General features: G+C 37.5%; 1 protein-coding gene across 1 annotated transcript in view; it reads right to left on the bottom strand.

Moving 5' to 3' along the window:
- Positions 1 to 1,270: 1,270 nt before the first annotated feature.
- LOC143677336 (uncharacterized) overlaps positions 1,271 to 24,093 on the bottom strand; it is a 58,685-nt gene continuing 35,862 nt past the window's right edge. The window contains 6 exon segments of the mRNA XM_077153197.1: positions 1,271 to 7,040; positions 7,042 to 8,147; positions 8,387 to 9,115; positions 9,559 to 9,641; positions 10,138 to 10,233; positions 11,195 to 11,321. Of these exon segments, the coding sequence (XP_077009312.1) occupies positions 7,013 to 7,040; positions 7,042 to 8,147; positions 8,387 to 9,115; positions 9,559 to 9,641; positions 10,138 to 10,233; positions 11,195 to 11,321 (2,169 nt within the window). The 3' untranslated portion in view covers positions 1,271 to 7,012.

The raw sequence follows: 24,093 nt of genomic DNA, 5'->3' as shown, positions 1-24,093 counted from the left end.
GGAACCACTAAACATGGGAAATCCAAACTTCAATGTCATTCTTACATAAGGATGACCAAGTGACAGTAAACCAGAGACTGCCCAGTGGCAAGGGTAAACAAGTGGCTCTGGGGGTTTTGGAATGCACTTGATTTTGTCTGTGAAAGGCAAATGTATATAGGGGAGGCGTTTTGGGTTATATATGCTGCTAGGATTGTGGTTTCAACTGCTGAGTGCTTTCTAGGTCCTCATATTTTGGCTGCTTGCAGCATGCAACGCCACCATTGCTTGAGGGAGTACACATTCTCACAAGAAAGAATCCAAGTCATATCCATGAGATATGTCTTTTCCTTTTGCCACCTGAATTACAAGCCCTGCTGGGATATTCAACAATATTGGTATTGCTGCACAAATGAAACTGCCCCATTGTTTCACGATGTAGTGTACAAAGGAGTGTCAAGAATCTTCTTGTCGCCATTTAATAGTCTAGTCTGGCCCTTCAAATAGACATCAGGAGCCTAGAAGTTAACAAATCAAGAATAAAATGCTGACATGTTACCCTTTGCTCTTGCTTTACTTCATATCATTGCTGTGATCAAGATGGTGGCAGCCAACTCAGAAATGGTATGCTTGTTTTTCACCTGGTTAATGCCTTTTTCTCAATCTCTTTGTGGGACAAGGTTCAAGATCAATTTGCATTTATGTAGATATACACCTAATCTGTTTCCTGAAGGATATTTCAATTATTCTGGAATATGTCACTAGTGGGTGGGGTAGACTTGAAACAAGCATAGTTATACCAAGAAGTACTTGTCATCTGATATACTGATGCATCCTCACAGAAGGCTCTAATGAAGAACTGGTTGAACATGTCCTGCATACAGTCCTTATCAGATTAGATATTAGATGTTTTAGATATCAGATGTAGATTAACATTTACAGGTTGGACAATCATCCCTTACAACTTCCAGAGGCCTGCCCCACAGGAACAAATTTTAGGGGCCACTGGGCTGGCATTTTAGTGACCAAGGGAAAAAAAATTGTTAGGCTTGCACAAAAGAAATTTGCTCATGGTTAGAATCTGGGAAAATGTCCAAATCAAGGCATTATCAAGGAGAAGCTTTCTTCATGAAGACCAGCTGTTGGTGAACCTTGGCTCCTCTGCCACACGGCCAGGCATGGAGGTATCCACTGGTCTCTCCCTTCTCTTGTAGGTTTTATCAATTTCAACTTCTTCCTTTTGTGGCTTTCTTTCTTTGTCTGAATTTCATTGTCTTATAAAGGACTGCAGTAAGAGAATTAAAAACCAATCAGACTGGGCGGGCTATGGTGGCTCAGCAGGCAGAGTTCTCACCTGCCATCCCAGAGATCCGGGTTTGAGTCCCGGTGCCTGCCCATGTGAAAAAAAAAAACTCAGATTGAGGTAGGTTATACATTAATGGAAAAAGCCTCAACAAAAGATACTACTTAAAATGAGTTTACTTCACAGAAATGGATTAGATTTAAGAGCATGCTTTTCTGGGATGCAAACACGTTCAAACTAGCAGAGTTAATAATCAGAGGGGCATATTTGGCAAAGTCATTGGCAGCTCCCACTACCAAGACAGTTCCAAAAGCTGAAAGGCATCTTCGGCTACAAGAGAAAACGTGTGCCACATCTGGGCATACTTTGGACCATCTAGTTTAGGTCACCCAAAACGTAGCCACCTATGAATGCACAACACAACAGAGGTTCTAGAACCCATACAATATGCAGTGGCACTATCTGCCACTGGGACCAATGGGACTTGCCATTCTAATGAAACTACAGGTCTCAATGACTCCTATTCAGACAGGTGGGAGTCTGTGCCGAGAAGAAAATACCATTGCAGTTTACTAGTCCTTGGGTTTTTTTTTTTTTTATTAATTAAAAAAAGAAATTAACACAACATTTAGAAATGATTCCATTCTACATATGCAATCAGTAATTCTTAATATCATCACATAGATGTATGATCATCATTTCTTAGTACATTTGCATCGATTTAGGAAAAGAACTAGCAAAACAACAGAAAAAGATATAGAATGATAATATAGAGAAAATAATAATAATAATAATAAACACAAACAAATAAACAAACAAACAAAAAAACTATAGCCCAGATGGTCCTTGGGTTTTGAACATGAAAACTATCCAAGGTGGCCCTAAATTCCACGCTCCTATAACTAGTTTTTTGCCAGTTATTGGGATGCAGTGGAGCTAAGCATTTAACAACTGATGTGCCTTCTGTGACTCTAAGGCCAGAACTGCCTATCATCACATTGGGTACTCAGTCATTATACTAATAAAGAAGGATATGTTCAACAAAGCTCCAGAAATGGTAAATCCAAATGCAAACCTGAGCAGGACCTCAGGGAGTTAGTCAACACTATAAACAAAGTCCTACTTTGTGTATGGGACTGGAAAACCCAGAGGGTAGTATTCTGCCACTCCCTTGGCTAAGTGGGAGAGTCCAGATGATGGTATGGCTTGGTTCACAGATCAACCTGCAACTTATATCTAATGAAGTCTGTTTGCTCACTGTGGCCACTTGTTTCTAGAATGCACATGTTTTGACTGAGGCTGGATGAGAGTGTTCTGTCTAATCAGATAAACTCCATGTGGTGGTGATGACAATGGAGGCTACTCCAACTTCCTGCTACATACTTATAGTTTTATGGACTCTTAGAATCTATCTGTATTGTCCAGTGACTAGCAAATCAATAATTAGAGTGTAAGAAGCTCCTGCATGTTGCACAGGGGCTATAGCAACAGCTTGTGAGGTATAAAGCAGATCAATTTGTCACCATTGTTGACACCCATTCATTACAAGAGGCCATGTGAAGCAGACCACAAATGGAAATTGCATATTGACCAACCATGTACCCAATTATGCCATGATTGCATGCTGGATCCACTACAAAGTAGGACACAGAAGGCCAACAGAGATGCAAGAATGGGCCAAATCATGAGAAACTAAAGAGACCGGGGCCAAAAGCAGTTATATGATTTCTGACAGTGAGCTCAGGCCCACACAGCATGGTGATCTAGGCCATATCAGCAGGCCCTGCATTAGTCGGAATTCAGCCACCTTACACTATTTATCCCTAGTCATATGTTCCAGTGGTATCTCACCACTTTATACATGTACTTTTTTTTTTTTTTTTTTTTTTTTTTAAAGACAGAGAAGGAAGAGAAGGAAGGAAGGATGGAAGGAAGGAAGGGAGGAAGAAAGGGAAACATTTTTAAACATTTTCTTGTTTTATTATATTTTGTTTGTTTGTTTGTTTTTTACATGGGCTGGGGCCGGGAATCGAACCGGGGTCCTCCGGCACGGCAGGCAAGCACTCTTGCCCGCTGAGCCACCGCGGCCCGCCTATACATGTACTTTTGATATGGAATAGAAATTCACATGGACCATGTGGATGCTGGGACCACCAGTGTAACTCTGGAGAAACTCAGGATGTGACCTGATAAATAAAAATCAAAATCGAATCAAGGTATTTCATTAACAGCACATGTGGCCCAGCTATGGGTGTGCTCCCACTGCATGACATTGGCATGACCAGGCAAATGGGGCAACAGAACATTGGAAGAGATGACACAAGTACCAACTACACAAAAGCCATAAAGAAGAATAAATTATTGCATGGCACCCCTGTTTAATTAAAGCTACTTGGACACTAAACACTGCATTTCAGTGGAAGGGAAACATGACAATGGGTCACACATAAAGAAGAGCCATAGGTTTTTAGACTACAAAGTTCCCAGATGCAGACAAGCAGTACTCTTTGAAAGGTAACTTCTGTTGTGTTTTCAGATCTCAGGGGAAATGGAAAGGATTACCATGAGATTACCAATATTACCTCTTGATGCTAGAAATCCTAATGATATCCTGGGTCCCAGGTAATCAGAACACTTACACAGGCAGTGCCCAATGACAATACCATAAAATGGAACTGGTAAATTGAGGACTGTGCTTGCAGAGAGAAGTTGGCAGAACAGTGAAAAACAATGATCATGTTGTAAAACCAGAAGGCCCTTTCCTCCATGCCTTGAAATCTAGATAAGCTTGATTTGTGGACATGCTGAATTATGAGTGACTTTAATTGTCCTGGAACACTTGGACCTAAACATCCCCCTCATACATATTTATTGCCTCAAGGGAAAGTCATCATCGGTACATGGAAAGAATGCAATAGGAGAATCAAATATGTGGCAAAGAGAACTTTGGAAACAACTGGCGGTGGGGAAAGGCTTCACTGATGTCACTCATGTTGATGCACAGGACAAGGGTCCTATTATGATGAACATCTTAGAATGACATTGTCAATGAATGATACTCCTTTTCACACCAAGAATGAGACTTGAAATTCTGGTGGGAGAGTGGCTGAAGATGATCCCTGCCTGTAAGATGAGGATAATGGACTTAACCTCACTGACTTCGATGAAAAAGCTGAATTTCCCATGACTGCTGGGTGGATCCACCACTGTTTCAGTTTGCTAAAACTGCCAAAATGCAATATATCAGAAATGGATTGGCTTTTACAAAGGGGATTTATTAGGTTACAAATTTATAGTTCTTAAGCCATGAAAATACCTCAATTAAGGCATCAACAAGATACTTGGACTCTGAAGAAAGGCCGCTGGTATCTGGAATACCTCATCATCTGGGAATGCACATGACTGTCATCTGCTGGCCTTTGCTCCTAGTTTGTTGCTTTCAGCTTCTGAGTCCAGTGGCTTTTTCTCTGTGTCTCAAGGTCTTAGAATATCCAGGGTGTTTCTCTTTCAAAGCATGTGTCTCTCTTCAAAACGTCTCTTTCATAAAGGATTACAGTAAGCAGATTAATACCTATCTTGAATGGGTGGGGTCACATCTCCATGTAAACAATCCCACCCAGAACAGGTTGCACCCATAAAACTGGATTAAAATACACTAGCTTTCTGGGATACATAACAGTTTCACATCAGCACAACCACCAAGTGGACATGGAAATTCAGATACCAGGATGCTATGGATTAAAATACACAGAATATCTCTCATCACATTTCTGGTATAAAAAAACTGAATTTTATCTTTACTTTGGAATGTTTGACTTTGCTAAATTTACTAGCAGCCTCTAATATTTTCAGTAAACTTAATATAAAACTACACTAAAAGTAGTTTTCTGCTTTCTGCTTTTTCTTTCAACCCTTTGACTTGTTACACTAAATTCATCTTTATATCTATATAATGGAAGTGATGAGAGAAAACAACCATTTCTTGGTCTCTATTTAGGATAAATCAGTAACTCTCTGAATGCGTCAAAAAATATGAGCTGTAGTGGTGAGAAGAGACATACTTCTAGAAGGCTCAATTTCAGTAGGGAAGAGTTCAACAGTCTTTTACAGTCATGAAATTAGCTCAAAGGTTTTCATATATGCATCCTCTGGATCATAATTTTTGTAGAATTAATGCCAATGACTGGATTTCCACATCTGGATTGTCATAATGGCCTTGCCTATGGATTCTGTACACTTTAGAACTGACTACCTCTTATTATTGAGACAATTCTTTCAGTGGGTTCTGACTTGATACTCCCTAATTGGCTCTTAGTGAGGGGAAATAGGAACTATCTTGACCTCAGTCTGACTAATGACATATTGTGGGCATGACACTCATCCACTAACATTCTAGTCATCAAGATGAAGTATTGTTTCCTCTAAGATCAGAAACAAAGCAAACATATCTGTTCCTACTCTTCAGACAATGAGTCACTGACAGAAAATACCACTCATCCATTTGAGGCAACCATAGAATCATATACATTTATCTTTGAAGACTCACAAATCATACACTTCCCACATTCTTCTATTCCTAAACCTATGGTATTCCCATCATTGATGTCCACAACTCAGGCCTCAAATGCCCAATAATTTGTCCAGCCCTGTCAAGCACTATTATACACAAAGGTACAATAACTGATGCCCACAAGTTCCATTTACTAAATAGATGGTTTCCCATGATTTTACATTGAGTACGTTATCTATCATTAAATTTCTGGATCTCACCCAAGGAGATTCATCCGCCTATGAAGGACTTTCCCCTCTGATTCATGTTTCTATGGTTATTCCTAAACTGAGTTTAGTTTAAGACACCAATGCTTGTGTTACACTGTATGATAATGCACAGTGATTACATACCTGGTGGCTCATGGAGTTACACTGTCTTTAAAGGAACACATTAAGCACAGACAGAATCTATCACACATGATCTAGGTTGGTTATCACACAGAGTGGCAAATGAACACTGTCCACTTCCACTGGATTTATAATTTCTGCCATATGATAATGCAACCATCTACTTAAAGGCTTTATCAGAGGTGAAATTCACATATTCTCTACTATCCTATATGAATTTCCTTACACTAAGTGAAATGGTACAAATGGCTAAAAGCACTATCATAGTGAATAAAAACATAGTGCTTCTTCAGTATGTGTTCTTTGGTGTGTGCAAAAGTTAAATAATGGCTGAAATCTCTTCTACATTCAAAACATTTATATTGAGAGTTCTCTCATTCTATTTAAGGTCAGAATACTGACTGAAGGCTTACCCACACTGATGAAACTCATAGGGTTTCTCTCAAGTTTGAATAATTTTACATTGTCTGAAGTTGGAAAATTGAGGTTTTTCCAATATAGATGGTATTCTTATGGTTTCTGTTCTGTGCTTCTCTTATGTTAGCTGAGGGCATAAAGATAAGTAAGTGCTTTCCCACAGAGTTGATATGTATGTTTTAACTCCTGTATGAGTTCTATCATGTCTTTGAAAGGAAAAAGCAATATATCCATATCCCCATATGGATGGCATTCATACGGTTTCTCTCCAATATGAGTTCTCTCATATTGTGTAAGGGCAGAGCAATGAATGAACTTTCCCCACATAGATGACAACCATGGGGTTTGTCTCCGGTGAGTTCCCTCATGCTGTTTAAGGGATGAGTAATGACCGAAGACTTTCCTACACAGATGTCATTTATTTGGTTTCTCTCCTGTGTGTTTTTTCATGTTTTTTAAGATTACAAGATTGACTAAAAGCTTTTCCACATAGATGACATTTATGGGGCTTCTCTCCAGTGTGCAATCTCTCATGCATTTTAAGGGAAAAGGAATGAATGAAGGCTTTTCCACATAGATGACATTCATGAGGTTTCTCTCCACTGTGAGATTTCTTGTGTATTTTAAGGGAAGAACATCGACTGAAGGCTTTCCCACATAGATGACATTCATGGGGTTTTTCTCCTGTATGAGTTTTCTCATGTTGGCGAAGGTTAGAAGAGTGCCTGAAGACTTTTCCACATACTTGGCATTCACGGGGTTTCTCTATGTGAGTTCTCTCATGTTGGCGTAGATAAGTAGAGAGACTGAAGGCTTTTCCACACAAGTGACATACATGGGGTTTCTCTCCAGTGTGAGACTTCTCATGTATTTTAAGAGAAGAGCACTGACTGAAGGCTTTCCCACATAGATGACACCCATACGGTTTCTCTCCTGTGTGAGTTCTCTCATGTTGACGAAGATAAGCAGAGAGACGGAAGGCTTTCCCACACAAGTGACATTCATGGGGTTTCTCTCCAGTGTGAGATTTCTCATGTATTTTAAGAGAAGAGCATTGACTGAAGGCTTTTCCACATAGTTGACATTCATAGGGTTTCTCTCCTGTGTGAGTTCTCTCATGTTGACGAAGATAAGTAGAGAAACGGAAGGCTTTCCCACACAAGTGACATTCATGGGGTTTCTCTCCTGCGTGAGTTCTCTCATGTTGACGAAGATAAGCAGAGAGATGGAAGGTTTTCCCACACAAGTGACATTTATGAGGTTTCTTCTCTCCTGTGTGAGTTCTTTTATGTTGGCGAAGGTGAGCTGACTGACTAAAGGCTTTTCCACATAAATGACATTCATGGGGTTTCTCTCCTTTGTGAGTTCTTTCATGTTGGCGAAGGTTAGAAGAACGACTGAAGGCCTTCCCACATAGGTGACATTCATGAGGTTTCTCTCCAGTGTATATTCTCTCATGTGTTTTAAGGGAAGAGCGATGACTGAAGGCTTTCCCACATTCAAGGCATTTATAAAATTTCTCTCCAGTGTGAGATTTCTTATGAATTTTTTTTTTTTTTTTTTTTTTTTTTTTTTTTAAAGGAAAGACAGAGAGAAGGAAGGAAGGATAGAAGGAAGGAAGAGAGGAAGAAAGGGAAACATCTTTTAAACATTTTCTTGTTTTTATTGTATTTTGTTTCTCCGTTTTCGTTACATGGGCTGGGGCCGGGAATCGAACCGAGGTCCTCCGGCATAGCAGGCAAGCACTTTGCCCGCTGAGCCACCGCGGCCCGCCCTCTTATGAATTTTAAGAGAAGAGCATTCATTGAATGCTTTTCCACATAGATGACATTCATGAGGTTTCTCTCCTGTGTGAGTTCTCTCATGTTGGCAAAGGTGAGCTGACTGACTAAAAGCTTTTCCACATAAATGACATTCATGGGGTTTCTCTCCTGTGTGAGTTCTTTCATGTTGGTGAAGGTTAGAAGAATGACTGAAGGTTTTCCCACATAGCTGACATTCATGAGGTTTCTCTCAAGTGTGAATTCTCTCATGTGTTTTAAGGGAATAACAATGACTGAAGGCTTTTCTACATTGAAGGCATTTATAATGTTTTTCTCCAGTGTGAGTTCTCTTATGTTCTCTAAAAGAGTATTGAGTGAAGGCTTTCCCAAATAAATGATATTTGTAGGGTTTCTCTCGAGTGTGAGATTTTTCATATTCTTTAAGGGAATAGTAATGACTGAAGGCTTTCCTAGACAGAAGGAACTCATATGGTTTATCTCCAGTGTGAGTTCCATTATATTGTCTGTTTTCAGAGCATTTAGTAAAGGCTTTAGCACTTTGATGACATTCATGTGATTTACTTTCAATGTGATTAAAAGATGATTTCTCACTGAGAACTTTCTCAAGTGGTTTGTGGAAACATGGTTTCTTTCTTATTTGAATTAATGCTTGTTGTCTCACTGCGGATCTGTGTGTGGAATCTTCTTGCAAATAACTGCAGTTAATTGAATTTTTTTGAGTGTGAGGTATCTGCTGTGGGGAGTCAGGTGAGAGATTGTAAAACATATGTCCGTATTAATTAATGTCCTCATTAACCTATATATTTATTCTAGATCCATTGGTCATAGTCACAAATTGAAATCTGCTGCATGTTATTTTATATACACATTATTCTTCACTCACGGAAATTTTCACCAAACAGCATCTTGGATACAGAGCTACTGGAACAATTTGGAACTTCATGATATCAGAACGTTTATATATGTGAAGCATATTTATACAATTATCTTTTTAAAAGAATTCTAAGTAGAGTTCTGAGGTCAGTTTGTCTTTAAATTCAAACTTTCACAGATTTTTGCTAGATTAGCATCTCATCTCAAAATTAATTACAGTTAGGTGATTGTACCCAAATTCCCCATTTATTCCAGCCACAGGTATCTATTTGGAAAATTAAGATTCACACCAATGAAGCTTACCAATGACATGATGTTATAAGTGTTTTTCTTGCAGGCAGATTGTATGAGTATTATTTCTTGTTTTTTAAAGGCATTTTTCAGGACTGTAATTATTGGGAAAAAGAACAATAAATTGTTAGAGAAACATGAGGCAGAGAAAAATGTTTGCAAGTCCCAAATACCTTGTCAGTATGTTTCAAACACTGACACTGCCTAGGAAAGAATAAACCAAGGAATACTTTAGGCAGAAGAACACATCATAGGACATTAACAGTCAAAACATTTTCTGAGAGAAATAAAAAGGTGGTGAGATGCCAGGGAGTTAAAAAGAGGGAAAAAACTTAAAAAGTAGGATGAGGACACAGCTCATTATGTGAAAGTTGGATTCCAATAGTACATGAATTATCTTGCACATGATCAAAGACATTTCAACAGAGCCTGATAAGTATGGGCGATAATGACCGCATATGAAGAGAAATCCCCTAATATCCTTACCTACAATACAGAAATTCCCTCACTAAAGGAAATCTGAAGTTGACATTCCAGAGTACCTACTAATTGATCGGGAGCTTCTGTGATGCATAGGTTCGGGGAGCTCACCTTGACTTTGGTTTTGGAGAAATCCTATTCCTTCTCTCCACACTTCCTTTACTTGTGCCATCTTGAAAAGTATATCTGATTTGAAGACCTGACATCCTGTTTGTAGGAAAAAAGATACCCAGATACTGAGTTAAGTGTAAATAATTGTGCATTATCAAGTCCATGGCAGGCTACCCAAGAAAAAGATAAGAACTGAAAGACACAAAGACAAAAGTACTTTAAACACATAACATTGAAAACGTTTCACAAGCAAAAGGGTAATGTTTGACCTGGTGCCCATTAGAGTGGGGACTTCTAATTGTTACTCCCCTTGCACAATTTCAAAGAGAAAAGGCAGAAGCCTTCGTATTCTAAATTCAGAGAAATTCTGTTTCTATAGCAGTTATTCTTTACAAAAATAATACAGGGCAGGCAATGGTGGCTCACTGACAGAGTTCTCACCTGCCATGCCAGAGACCTGGGTTCAATTTCTGGAGTCTGCCTATGCCAAAAAAATAAAATAATAATAATAATGATAATACAATAAATATAATTTCTACCCAAACAATCTAAATTGTATATGGAAAATTACACATGGAGGGTACGTTTACTATTGTGTTGTGAAGTATCATCTTGGGCTTCAGAGTAGAATAATTATTTTAAAATGTTTAGTCTCTTCTAATCCATTAAACAATTATTCATTGACTTTATAGTACAGATCTAAGTGTTAGAGATTGAGATTCAAGAAAGACAGTAGCTTGTCAGGAGGATTAACTTCTAAGGGGTTGAAGCAGATTAATAAAAAGTAAAAAGTAAGGAAACATTTATTTCAGTAGATAAGTAAAAAGTAAGGAAAAAAAGTACAGAACCATTTATTTTAGGCAGTTGTACATGATAAAGAATTTAATGTGTTAACAATATAAAATATAAAAATACCCAGAATATAAAAAGGTTACATGATATGGAGGAGCTGATCTAGATACCTGAATAAATAGAAGATGATATATGAAAGATATCATAGGCAGAGTAGATGGATAGAGTAGACACATACCAATGACAGAAAAATTCTGAGACTCACCTACTGAGATCAGATGATTGATATTCTTCATCATCACTTCTGTGAACAGCTTTCTCTGGTATGGGTCAAGCAGGGCCCACTCTTCCCGGGTGAAGTCTACAGCTACATCATTGAAGGTCATTAACTCCTAAAATATCACAGAAATATGGATAAACAGGGCCTTCCTTACCAATTTCCTGAGTGTGATACTCAAAATGACAGCACTGAGAAAGCACAGACTGTGTATATGGATGTATAAATGTGTTTGGAATTCCAGTAAGATCACTGTCACTGTGAGCATCCATCTGCCTTTCAGATACACACAGACACATGACATTCCATGGTCAAAACAGCACAGGAATCGAAAGGCTCCACAGAAGAGATAAAAAGTACAATGGAGACATACAATAGCAAATTTGAGGAGGCAGAAGAAAGGAAAAGTGAGCTAGAGGAGAGGATAGCTGATCTCCTACACGCCAAAGAACAAATAGGGAAAAGAATGGAAAAATTTCCTAAGGGTCATAGGGAATGAATATACATGAGCTAGACACCCCAGAGGCAGAAGAGAAAGGAAAAGAGGCCCAAAGGATAATGGAGGAAATATTCACTGAAGATATCCCCATTCTTATGAAAGAGAAAAAATTACAGATCCAAAAATTGAAGCATACTCCAAACAGAAGAGATTCAAATAGACCTATCCCAAGACACTAATCAGATTGTTAAATGTCAAAGTCAGAGAGAATTTTGAAAGTAGCAAGGGAAACTCAATATGACTAAGTGTGGATCTCTCAGCAGAAACCATGGAGGCAAAATACAGTGGTAGGATATATTTAAGATACTGGAAGAGAAAAATTTCTAATCAAGAATTCTTTATATGGCAAAATGGTCCTTCAAAAATGAAGTTTAAAATATTTCCAGACAGACCACGAGAGAATTTGTGAAAGAGGCTGTTCTACAAGAAATACTAAGTGGGGAGCTACAGACAGATAGGAAGACAGGAGTGAGGCTTGGGGAACAGAAATGAATACTATCAGTAAGTGTAAAAAGAGAAAAAAAAAAGATGGGACATATAAAACCCAAAAGACAAAATAGTAGAAGTACTGCCATTATAGGAATATACATTAAATATTAAGTGATTTAAACTCCCCAGTCAAAAGACAAAGGCTGGAAGAGAGTTTTTAAAAACAGGACTATCTATGTGCTGTTAACTGGAGACTCAATTTAGACCCAAGGACTAAAACACATTGGAAATGAAAGGTTGGAAAAGATTTTTCATGCAAAAAACCCCCAGTATACAGCAGGGGTAGCTATAAAATAAACAAGTTAGACATCTAGTGTAAAACCAATTACAACTGACTGGGAACTAGGGAGAAAGTAATAAATATTAAACTTTCCCATCTGGGGAGTTATTGACATTCTAGCAAGCAATGAGAACCCTATGAAATTTGTTCCTGCAAAGGAAAAGCTAAGGCTACTTATAATTGTGCCTCAGAGTCACTGTCAGAGAATTTCTTTTGTTACTCAAATGTGGCCTCTCTAAGCAATCTCAGCAGGTGAACTCACCACCCTGTTCCTCTTACATGAGACTTCACTCCAGGGGTGTAAATCTCCTTGGCAACATGGGACAGGGTCCCTGAATGAGCTGGGACCTGTCATCATGGGTTTGAGAAAGGCTTCTTGACCAACAGAGAGAAGAGAGAAATGAGACTAAATAAAGTTTGAGTGGCTGAGAGATTTCAAACAGAATCAAGAGGTTATCCTGGAGGTTATTCTTATGCATTATATAGATATCCCTTTTTAATTTATGGTGTATTGGAATGGCTAGAGGGAAGTACCTGAAACTGTTGAACTGGGTTCCAGTACTGATTTTTTTATGACAATTCTATAACGATATATAGTTATTAAAATGTAACCATGTGACTCTGAAAACCTCATATATGATGCTCCATTTATTCAGGTATGGACAAACAAGTAAAGAAATAATAAAATAAATAAATAAACAAATAAATAAATAATGGGGGATAAAGGGTAAAAAAGTGGGTAGATTGAAATACAAGTGGTCAAGGAGAAGAATGGATGTATGAGTTTTTTCCTTTTATTTCTTTTTCTGGAGTGATGCAAATGTTCTAAAAATGATCACAACTATGTGATGATATTGTGAACCACTGATTATACTATGGAAGGACTGGATGTGTGTGAGCATTTCTGAATAAAAACATTTTTAAAAACTCTAAGCAATTTATGAAATATTCTTTACTAAGAAAATAGATACATCTAAAGTAAGGAACCCAAATCACCACAGTTTATTGGGCAGATGTGTTCGTTAGAACAGAAAGACTTATTTTGTATTTGGTTTTCATTGATAAGTAACCATGTAATATTCTGTATGAGCCTCTGTCTTATTGAATGTACGTTTTATATATATATAATATAGGAAAAAAAAAACAAAGGGCATAGAGGAATTGAAGAATGTCATTATAACGTCAAAAAATTGTAGCCTATAGCTAAATATCTTCCCATATTGAACATGACAGGTAGAAGTATAAAAACACATATCAATAATTTTAGACTTCAAATCTTTGCTCCGATAACATTAAAAGAGTAAGTAAATGAACTCAGACAGAAGATACACAAAGTACTTAATATTAGGTGAACATTAAAATCATGTGTAAGGGGCAGGCCACAGTGGCTCAGCAGGCAAGAATGTGTGCCTGCCATGCCAGAGGACCCGGGTTCGATTCCTGGTGCCTGCCCATGTTAAAAAAAAACAAAAACAAAAACAAAAAAAAACCATGTGTAATGACACAGAAAGATATTTTCAACATAATATCCAGTGTTAAATGGATGATATAATATAGCATATATTATGACCTCAATTGTATTAAAAGATATAGACAAAAAAGGTATCTAAAATCATTCACTAATAATGCTTATCTGTATTATGTAAGTAATGGTAATTTTTTCTTCCTTTACAGATGTTCTGTTCGGATTTTCCTATAAATAGAATACATTGTCTTAATAATCAGCAAAAAAACTTAATTTCTTAAAGGAAATAAAAGATAAAAAAATTTAAAAAGCATGAAGGACACTATATGGGACAGGTTCAGCTGTAAACTTGTCCAGGTGATGATACACAATTGTTTTGCAGATGTGGACTTAAATAATCAGCACATGAATTTCATCTATGGAGGACTTACATCTATGATCCACTGTGGGAGTGCTTTCCACAATGAGTGATGTTTAGTCTATTCAGCTGGAAGCTTAAATGGAGAAGTCAGGAGAGAGGGCTCAGAGCCAACATAAAACCAGATGATTGATGTGGAAATGAAATGCCCTGGGGAAAGACATTTAAACCTAGAAGCCGAGAGAGAAGGCCAGCAAATGTCATGTTGTGACATCCCATGTGACACAGGAACCCAGAGTAAAACCAGATGACTTTCCTCCAGGGAACTGTAATTTTAACTAAATAAATCCCTTTTTAAAAAACCAATCCAGTCCATGGAAAACCTAGAGAAGGGGCAGGAGGGCAACTGACGTGGCGATTCAGGAGTGAGTGCAGCTAATGTGGGAGAGCTTTCTGCACCACATAGTGAGGCCGTAGGTGCAGAGGCCAGAAACTGAGAGGCAGAAAGCTGGAGCCAGACACGGAGGCATGGAGCCAGGTGGGTGTGCAGGGACAGGAGCAGGGAACTAGTAAGTAAGCCAGGTCGCATTCCTTGGGCTCACTGCCCTCACCAGTGCAGCCCCGTGACTGGTGATTCACCCCACAACACATGCACCCAAACCCCATCACCTGCACCTATTTCCCACACTCCAGGTGCCCCCACCCCACCAGCCCCCAGGGTACGTACCTGCCACACCCCTCCACTGAAGTACAGCCCAACCCACCTCTCCTCCACCCCTCCCAAGCAGTACCCTCCCCCTCTTCATTCCTTGCAGGCTGTTGCCAACGCATAAAGGCTGTGGGCACAAACCTCCATACTCAGGCTATACACGCCCCCCTGCCCAGTGCCACACTGCCTCTCCCAGCCCCCGCATGAGCTCTGTACATCAGTTTACGGCATTCCTAGACCCACACATGAGCACATCATTCACCTCTGGGAACCTCAATTTACAGCGGTACTAGAACCACGCATGTACACAGCCCTTAGTCACACTTCTTAACTCTGAGAAAGTGCTGACTTGCACAGCTGAGTCACATATGCCACCAATCCATGAAGGCCTAATGCTGACTTGCTGCCACAGCACTACGTATATACACAAATGGCCCCAAATCAGTGCATACCAGGGTTACACACCCCAGACCACACAGCTACATCCTCCCTGGCCACTGAGTGCCCAAGTTCACAAGCATCAGCGTTACATCTCCAACCTGCGCCTATACCTGCCCTGAAACAAATCACTACAATGACTGTCACACCACATATCTTGCTCCCTACTGTACAACCATTCCACAAACACAAGAAGATTACTGAAGAAATCAACTCCCAAAGTAAATTGATCAAGTTATTTACATGCCACGAAGACAGAAGATCACTAAACATACCACAATGCAGAAAGATATAGCCCTGTCCAACAACCAAAGTAAAACACCAGAGGAGATACAGACATTGGAACAACTAATCAAAGATGTTCATACAACTCTATTTAATAAAATAAGTGGGATGGCAAATGATATAAAGGAGATCAAGAAGACAGTAGAAGAGCATAAAGAGGAATTTGAAAGAATTAATAGAAAAATATCACAGATTAAAGATTCTGTTGAACAAATAAGAAACATACTAGAGACACACAACACCAGATATGAAGAGACAGAAGAAAGAATAAGTGACATAGAAGACAAGATAACTGACTTTGAAGACTCAAAACAGCACATGGCAAAAAAGATGGAAAAAATTTGAATTGGATTTCAGGGAAACTGTAGACAAAATAAAGCACACAAATCTAAGAATCATTCATGTCCCAGAAGGAGAAAAGAGGAGTAAAGGGCTAGGAAGAGTAGTTGAGGATAAAACAAATAGGAAACTATAAATGTTGGAGAGGATGGAGGAAGTGGGACACCTATGCACTGCTGGTGGGAATATATAATGGTGCAGCCACAATGGAAGACTCTTTGGCAATTCCTTAGGAAACTAAATATCAAGTTGCCCTACAACTGACTCTGCAATAGCACTACTTGGTACATACCCAGAAGAGCTGAATGTAATGGCACAAACAGACATTTGCACACCGATGTTCATAGCAACATTATTCACAATTGTTAAAAGATGGAAATAAACCAAATGTGCATCAACAGACGAGTGGATCAACAAAATGTGACATATACATACAATGGAATATTATGCATCAGTAAGATGAAATGACATCCTAAAGCACATGACAAGATGGATGAGACTTGAGGACATTATGCTGAGTGCAATTAGCCAGACACAAAAGGATACTGTATGATTCCACGTTTGTGATCAGTATAAAGGTATAATCAGAGGCTTATAATACAGAATATAGGGGACTTAGAGATACATAGAAGCTAGAGATGGGTGAACTGTCAGCTAATAAGGTTGAACTCCAAAGTTAGGGAATAGATAGAAGTGAAGGCGGTTCTCTAGTCTATAAGTAATATTAGCATATTGAAGATGAACAAGATTGAATGGGGTTGTATAGACCTTTGTGTCTCACTAATTAACACGAGAAATATAAAACAAAGATTAGAACAGAAATAAATGAAATACGGAACATGAAAATAATGGAATCAACAGAAGAAGGTGTTTCTCTGAGAAAAATTCAATAAAACCAATGGAGTCTTACGCAGGCTGACAAGAAAAAGAGAGGATGCAAATAAAACCAGAAATGGGAGTGGGAACATAACTACTCAATCTGCAGAATTAAGGAGATAATGAGAGAATACAATGTGCACCTAACATGCTAGTAAACTGGACAATGTGAATGAAATGGACAACTTCATAGAAAAGCATGAATGAGCAACACTAACTCGAGAAGATACAGACAATCTCAACAAACAATCACAAGTAAAGAGATTGAATCAGTCATCAAGAAGTAACCAAAAATAAAAGTTCAGAGACAGAAGGCTTCACATGTGAATTCTACCAAGGATTCAAGAGAGAATTAGTACCAATTCTGCTCAAACCCTTCAAAAAGCTGAAGAGGAGGAGAAAGCTACCTAATTCATTCATTAAGCTGACATCACCCTAATACTAAAGCCAGACAAAGATTCTACAAAATCATAGACCAATCTCTTTAATGAATATAGATGCAAAAACCCTCAACAAAATACTTGCAAATCAAATTCAGTAGGACACTATACAAATTATACACCATGACCACTACTAATTTATTTCAGATATGCAAAGCTGGTTCAATACAAGAAAAGCAATATAATACATCACATCAACAAATCAAAGGGGAAAAACCAGATGATCATGCCGACTGGTGCAAAAAAAGACATTTTACAAAATTCAACATACTTTAAAAAAATATATTTCTATTGACAGATTTTCACACATATAGTCATCACATGTTATACAATCAATGGCACTCAATATCATCACAGTTGACTATTCATCACCATGATCATTTTTAGAACATTTGCATCATTCCAGAAAAAGAAATAAAAAAAAGAAAAAACTCATTTATCCCATTCCCCTTACCCCTCCCTCTCATTGACCACTAGTATTTCCATCTACCCAATTTATTTCACTCTTTATCCTTGCTACTATGTATTTTTTAATCCATATTTTTTACTCATCTGACAATACCCTGGATAAAAGGAGCATCAGACACAAAGTTTTCACAATCACACAGCAACACTGTAAAAGTTATACCTTTATACATTTGTTTTCAAGAATCAAGCCTACTGGAACAAAGCTCAACAGTTTCAGGTACTTCCCTCCAGCTACTCCAATATACCATAAACTAAAAAGGGAATCTATATAACGTATAAGAATATTCAACTCTGTGCTGGCAATTCTAGCCAGAACAATTAGATAAGAAAAAGAAATAAAAGGCTTCCAAATTGGAAACAAATATGTAAATCTCTCACTGTTTGCAGATGATATGGTACTATATGATGAAAATCCTGAAAAGTCTACAGCAAAGATAGTAGAGCTAATAAATGACAGGGTAATTTATTAGCTCTAGGTAATTTATTAGCAAAGTGACAGGGTAAAGATCAACCCCTCAAAATCCACAGTGTTTCTATACATTAGTGATGAGCAATCTGAGAAAGAAAATCAAGAAAAAAGATTCTATTTTCAATAACAATCAAAAGAATGAAATATTTAGGAATAAATTTAGCTAAAGATACAAATAACCTATAAACACAAAAATACAAGACATTGCTAAAAGAAATCACAAAGACCTAAATAAATGAAAGGGCATACTGTGTTCATGTGGATTAGAAGACTAAATATAGTTCTCAATTTTCCCTAAACGGATTTAGAGATTAAATGCAATATCAACCACCAAAAAAATCAATAATCAAATTTATTTGGAAAGGCAGGATGCCCGGGATAGCTAAAAATATCTTGAGAAAGAAAAGTGAAGTGGGAGATCTCAAACTATCTGACTTTACAGCAAATTATGGAGCTACAGTGGTCAAAACAGCAGGGTACTGGCATAAAGATAGACATACTGACCAATGGAATCACATATTGTTCAGATATAGACCCTCTCATCTGTAGACAATTGATTTTTGATAAGGTGATCAAGCCAATCCACTTAAGACAGATCAGCCTCTCCAATAAATGGTGCTTGGAGGAGTGTATATTCACATGCAAAAGAATGAAAGAGGATCCATATCTCACACCCCATACAAAAATTCACTCAAAATTGATCAAACACCTAAACATTAGAACTAAGACTACAAAACTTTTAGAAGAAAATGTAGGGAAATATTTTACAAATCTTGGTTTCCTAGATTGATACACAAAGTACAAACATTGAAAAAAGAAATAGATAAATACGAACTCTTCAAAATTAAACACTTTTATGCAACAAAGACCTTTGTTAGGAAAGTAAAAAGGTGGGCTATGCAATGGGAGTCAACATACTTTCTTGATGAAAACACTTCAGTGGATAGGATTCAAAGGTGTGCTGGTTTGAAAGTGTTGTGTATCCCAGAAAAGCCATGTCCTTTCAATAATATATGGTAGAAACCTTTGATTATATTGTTTCCATGGAAATGTGATGCATCCAGTTATGGGTGTGGCTTTTTGATTAAAGGGAGATATGACTCCACTCATTCAAGGTGTATCTTGATTAGTTTCCTGGAGTCCTTTAAAAGGGGAAACATTTTAGAGGAAACTCAGATACTTTGAAAACAGTTGCTTCACAGCTGACAGAGATGCAGACATTTGGAGATGCTTGGAGAGCAGACAGAAAGAGCAGACACCTAAGAGATGGATGTGTGGAGATTCAGAGGCCAGCAGTCATCATGTGCCTTCCCGTGAGAGGCTAAGCAAGCCAGAACCAAGAGAGGAACCCACTGGCATCAGAAGCTGGCAGCAATGGAACCATGAATAAAGACCAGCAGACATCAGTCACACACCTTCTCATATGACAGATATTGACCTTTCTTAAGTCAACACATGCTCCCCTGGATGCTATAGTTTAGTCATTTTTAGGGTCTTAGAACCATGAACTTGTAGCTTAATAAATTCCCTTTATAAAAGCCAATCCATTTCTGGAATATTGCATTCTGGCAGCATTTAGCAAATTAATATATAAGTGGACTTCTTCAATATGATAAAAGAGAATATTTCAAAAATCCACAGCTAACAATACTCAAAGGGAAAAGACTAAAATCTTTCCCTCTGAGATCAAGAACAAGACAAGGATGCCCACTGTCAGCACTGTTATTCAACATTCTGCTGACGTTATAGCTAGAACAATTTGGAAAGAGAAATATAAGTCACCCAAATTGGAAATGAAGATGTGAAACTTTCACTGTTTGCAGATGACAAGATACTATAAATGAAAAATCTACAGCAAAGCTACTAGAGCTAATAAATGAGTAGAACAAGTTGAGAGGGAACAAGATCAACACCCAAAAATCAGTAGTGTTTCGTTATGCTAGAAGTGAACAATCTTGAGGAGGAAATCAAGAAAAAATTCCATTTAGAATAGCAAGACAAAGAATAAAATATTTAGGCATAAGTTAAATGAATAACCAAATTTATTTAAAAGGGCAGGGTGCTCCAAATAGCTAAAACCATCTTGAGAAAGAGAAGTGAAGTGCAAGTTCTCACACTATCTGACTTTAAAGCATATTAAAAAGTTACAGTGGTCAAAGCAGCATGGTACGGACATAAAGATAGGTATACTGACTAATGGAATCAAACTGAATGTTCATCAACAGACCCTCTCCTCTACAGACAATTAATCGTTGATACTGTGGTCAAGTTAAAGAAAGTGGAACACAGCAGCCTGGAGAGCTCACTGTGCATAGCAAAAAGAAAGAGGACTCTTAACTCACACCTTATTAAAAAATTATTCCAAAAAGGGCCAGTGACTGAAATATTGGATAAACTTTTAGAAGAGACATAGGGAAATATCTTACAGATCTTGTGATGGCAGGTTATTTCCTAGATATTACACCCAAAGCATAAGCAATTAATAAAGAGATAAATAGGATCTCCTCAAAATTAACACTTTTGTGCATCAAAGGATTTTGTGAGGTAAGTAAAAATGGGACACAATGGGAGACAATATTTGGATACCACATATCAGAAAAGGGCATAATATCCAGAATATATAAAGAAATTCTACACCTCAACAAGAAGAGACAAACAAGCCCATAAAAAAGTGGGCAAAGGATACAGACAGACATTTTCCAGAGAGGGAATACAAATGGCTGAAAAGCATATGAAAAGATGCTTAACCTCACTGGCTGTTAGGGAAATGAAAATAAAAAAACATGCTGAGATATCATCTCATGCTTAGAAGAATGGCCAATAAAAAAAAAATTACACATGCTGGGGAGGATGAGGAAAAAGAGGCTGTTGGTGGAAATGTAAAATGGTACAAGTGCTCTGGAAGGCAGTCTGATGCCTCCTCAGAAAATTAAGTACAGAATTGCCATATGATCCAATAAATCCAATACTCGATATATATTCGGAAGAAATGAAGGCAAGGACATGAACGTATGTTTACAGTGGCATTATTCACGATTGCCAAAAGATGGAAACACCGCAAAGGTCCATCAACAGATAAGTGGATAAACAAACTGTGGTATACACATATGATGGAATAATACACAGCTGTAAGACAAAGTAAAGTCACGATGTCATGCAATAACATGGATGAATCTTGAGTATGTTGAACAAAATAAGCCAGAAACAAAGGGACAAATACAGTATAGTTTCATTAATATGAAGTAACTATAATAAGCAAATTCTGAGAGTTAAAATTGAAAACACAGGTTTTTAGGAGACAGAAAAAGGGTAGAAAGTGGGCATTTGATGCTAAAGGAGTACAGAATGTCCAACAGGATTCAATGTAAAACTTCAGAAATTGATAGTCCAATACTGTGTGATGGCAGTACAACATTGTAAGGATGATCAACAAAGCTGTGTAAATATGGTTGAAAGAGGAAGGCCAGGGGAATTATATCATCAGAAAGAAAGACAGAGGATAAAAACTGCAAATGTATAATTTAGCAAAACATAGAGTGAACAATGATGGGGAATATATGTAAATATAAGTAAGCTAAGTGTTTACATGAAGGAGAAAAAAATGAATGTAACATAAACTTTTAAAGTTCTCCCACACTTTCAGTATCTTTCTCTCTATCTATGTATCTATCAATCTATCTATCATCTATATATCTATCTTCTCAACATTTGAGAAAAGGCTGATGTAAACATCAAGCTCCCTGAACACTTAATATTTCCTTGTATATTTATTAATCACAAGAACATTAACTTATGCAACCACCTTAAATACAATTATCAAGTTCATGCCTCAGTGTGGTGCATTTGTTAAAATTGATGAACACACTTTTTATAATTATTCTAAATATACCCCATAATTTAACTTAGGGTCCACTGTTTGTGTTGTGTATTTCCAGAGATTTTTCTCTAGCAGCATGTATACAATCCACAAGTCACCTTTTAAACCACATTAATTATATTCACAGTGATATGCCACCACAAACATCACCCTTTAGCAAATAATTTTCATTATCCCAAACAGAAACTTACATTTTAAGCATTAACTGCCTATTCCCTACACTCATCCTATCCCTTTTTAACCTATATTCTAGATTCCGGTTCTAATGAGTTTGTTATTCTATTTATTGAAACCACTGCCTAATACATCAGTGAGATATTATAGTATGTGCCCTTTTATGTCTGGCTGATTCCACTCAACATGATGTCTTCAAGGTTCATCTATGTTCTCACACATATAAAAAATTCTTTTGTTTATGACTAAATATTCCATGTATATATATATCACATTTTGTTTATCTACTCACTTGTTAGGGCTTTGGGATGTATCCATATTTTGGCAGTTGTGAATGTCGCTATGAATATTAATGTACAAATATTTGTCTAGTCCCTGCTTTCATGTTTTAGGTATACATGAATAAGTGGGATTGCCAGGTCTTGTAGTAATCCTGTACTTAACTTCTTGAGGAAATGCCAAACTGTTTTCCACATTTGTTGGACAATTTTATATTCCCAACAGCAATTACTTGTATTCCTATTTCTCCATGTCCTCTCCAACACATCACTTTCCATGCTTTTCAATAACAGTCTTTCTAGTGGTTGTGAAATAGAATCTAATTGTGGATTTGATAGGCATCTACCTACTGACTAAAGATGTTGAACATTTTTCATTCAGTCTGTCCCTTTTCTGTCACATTCAGTCCAGGCTGGCAGTGGTCTGATTCATACAGATTCCACCAAAAACTTGTCAATTTTGTATGTATTTAGCAAGAGTTTACTCTTGCTAACTACAATTTCAAAACCATTTTCACATGTTTAATATTTGCAATAGCAGAACCCTACTCTTGCTACCAAAATCTGTTTTAGTTTCCTATGTTGCCCCAGCAAACACCAGGGAATGGGTTGCCTTGAGAAATGGGAATTTATTTATTCATCTTAATGTATTACTAACATATCAAGTTAGAATCTGGGAAAATGACCAAATCAAAGCATCATCAAGTTGATGTTTTCTTCCTGAAGACTAGATCCTGGTGATCCTTGACCCACATGCCACATGGCAGTAACTGTTTTTCTTTGCTTTTATCAATCAAGTTTCATTGGCTTCAGCTTTTTGTTTCCATGTTTCTCTGTCTTGCTTCCATTAACAAAGGCCTCCAGCAACAGGACTAAGACCCATACCGCATGAGGTGGCTCACACTAAACCTGATGTAGCCTCATCAGAAGGTCCTACTTACAAGGGGAACATCCCCATGGGAATGAATTAACTTTAAGAACATGTCTTTTCTGGAGACATATAGCTCAAAACAAACACAATTTTAGTGTCTATAAAAACTGCACCGTAGTTTGAATATTTGTTTTAAATAAGTATTTACTTTTACATTTAAAATGGAAATCATCTATCCTAATTCATGGCCTCATTAAACAGAAGGCACTACTCTGTACATCTTGCCAACTGATGACAGGATCCATTTCCCTCAAAGATCTTTGTTCACAAGGATTCAAAATAGCTTTAAATACCAATTCTTTGTCAATCTTTTGCTCATGAAGCTATAGCATAATGTCATGATTTAATGTAACTGATTTTTTCATACCTATCATTAATTTTTATATGACATTATTTTTTTACTAGTAAAATAAAATAAACATACCACTCCTGATTCTCATCTATTTGTCTGCTATATCTTACAGTATATGAAGAAAGAGCTAGGAGGAGGGGCCAAGATGGCAGCTTAGCAA

Source organism: Tamandua tetradactyla, chromosome 3, assembly GCF_023851605.1.
Source record: "Tamandua tetradactyla isolate mTamTet1 chromosome 3, mTamTet1.pri, whole genome shotgun sequence".
Classification (NCBI taxonomy): Eukaryota; Metazoa; Chordata; class Mammalia; order Pilosa; family Myrmecophagidae; genus Tamandua; species Tamandua tetradactyla.
This window is presented reverse-complemented; position numbering and strand designations above follow the sequence as displayed.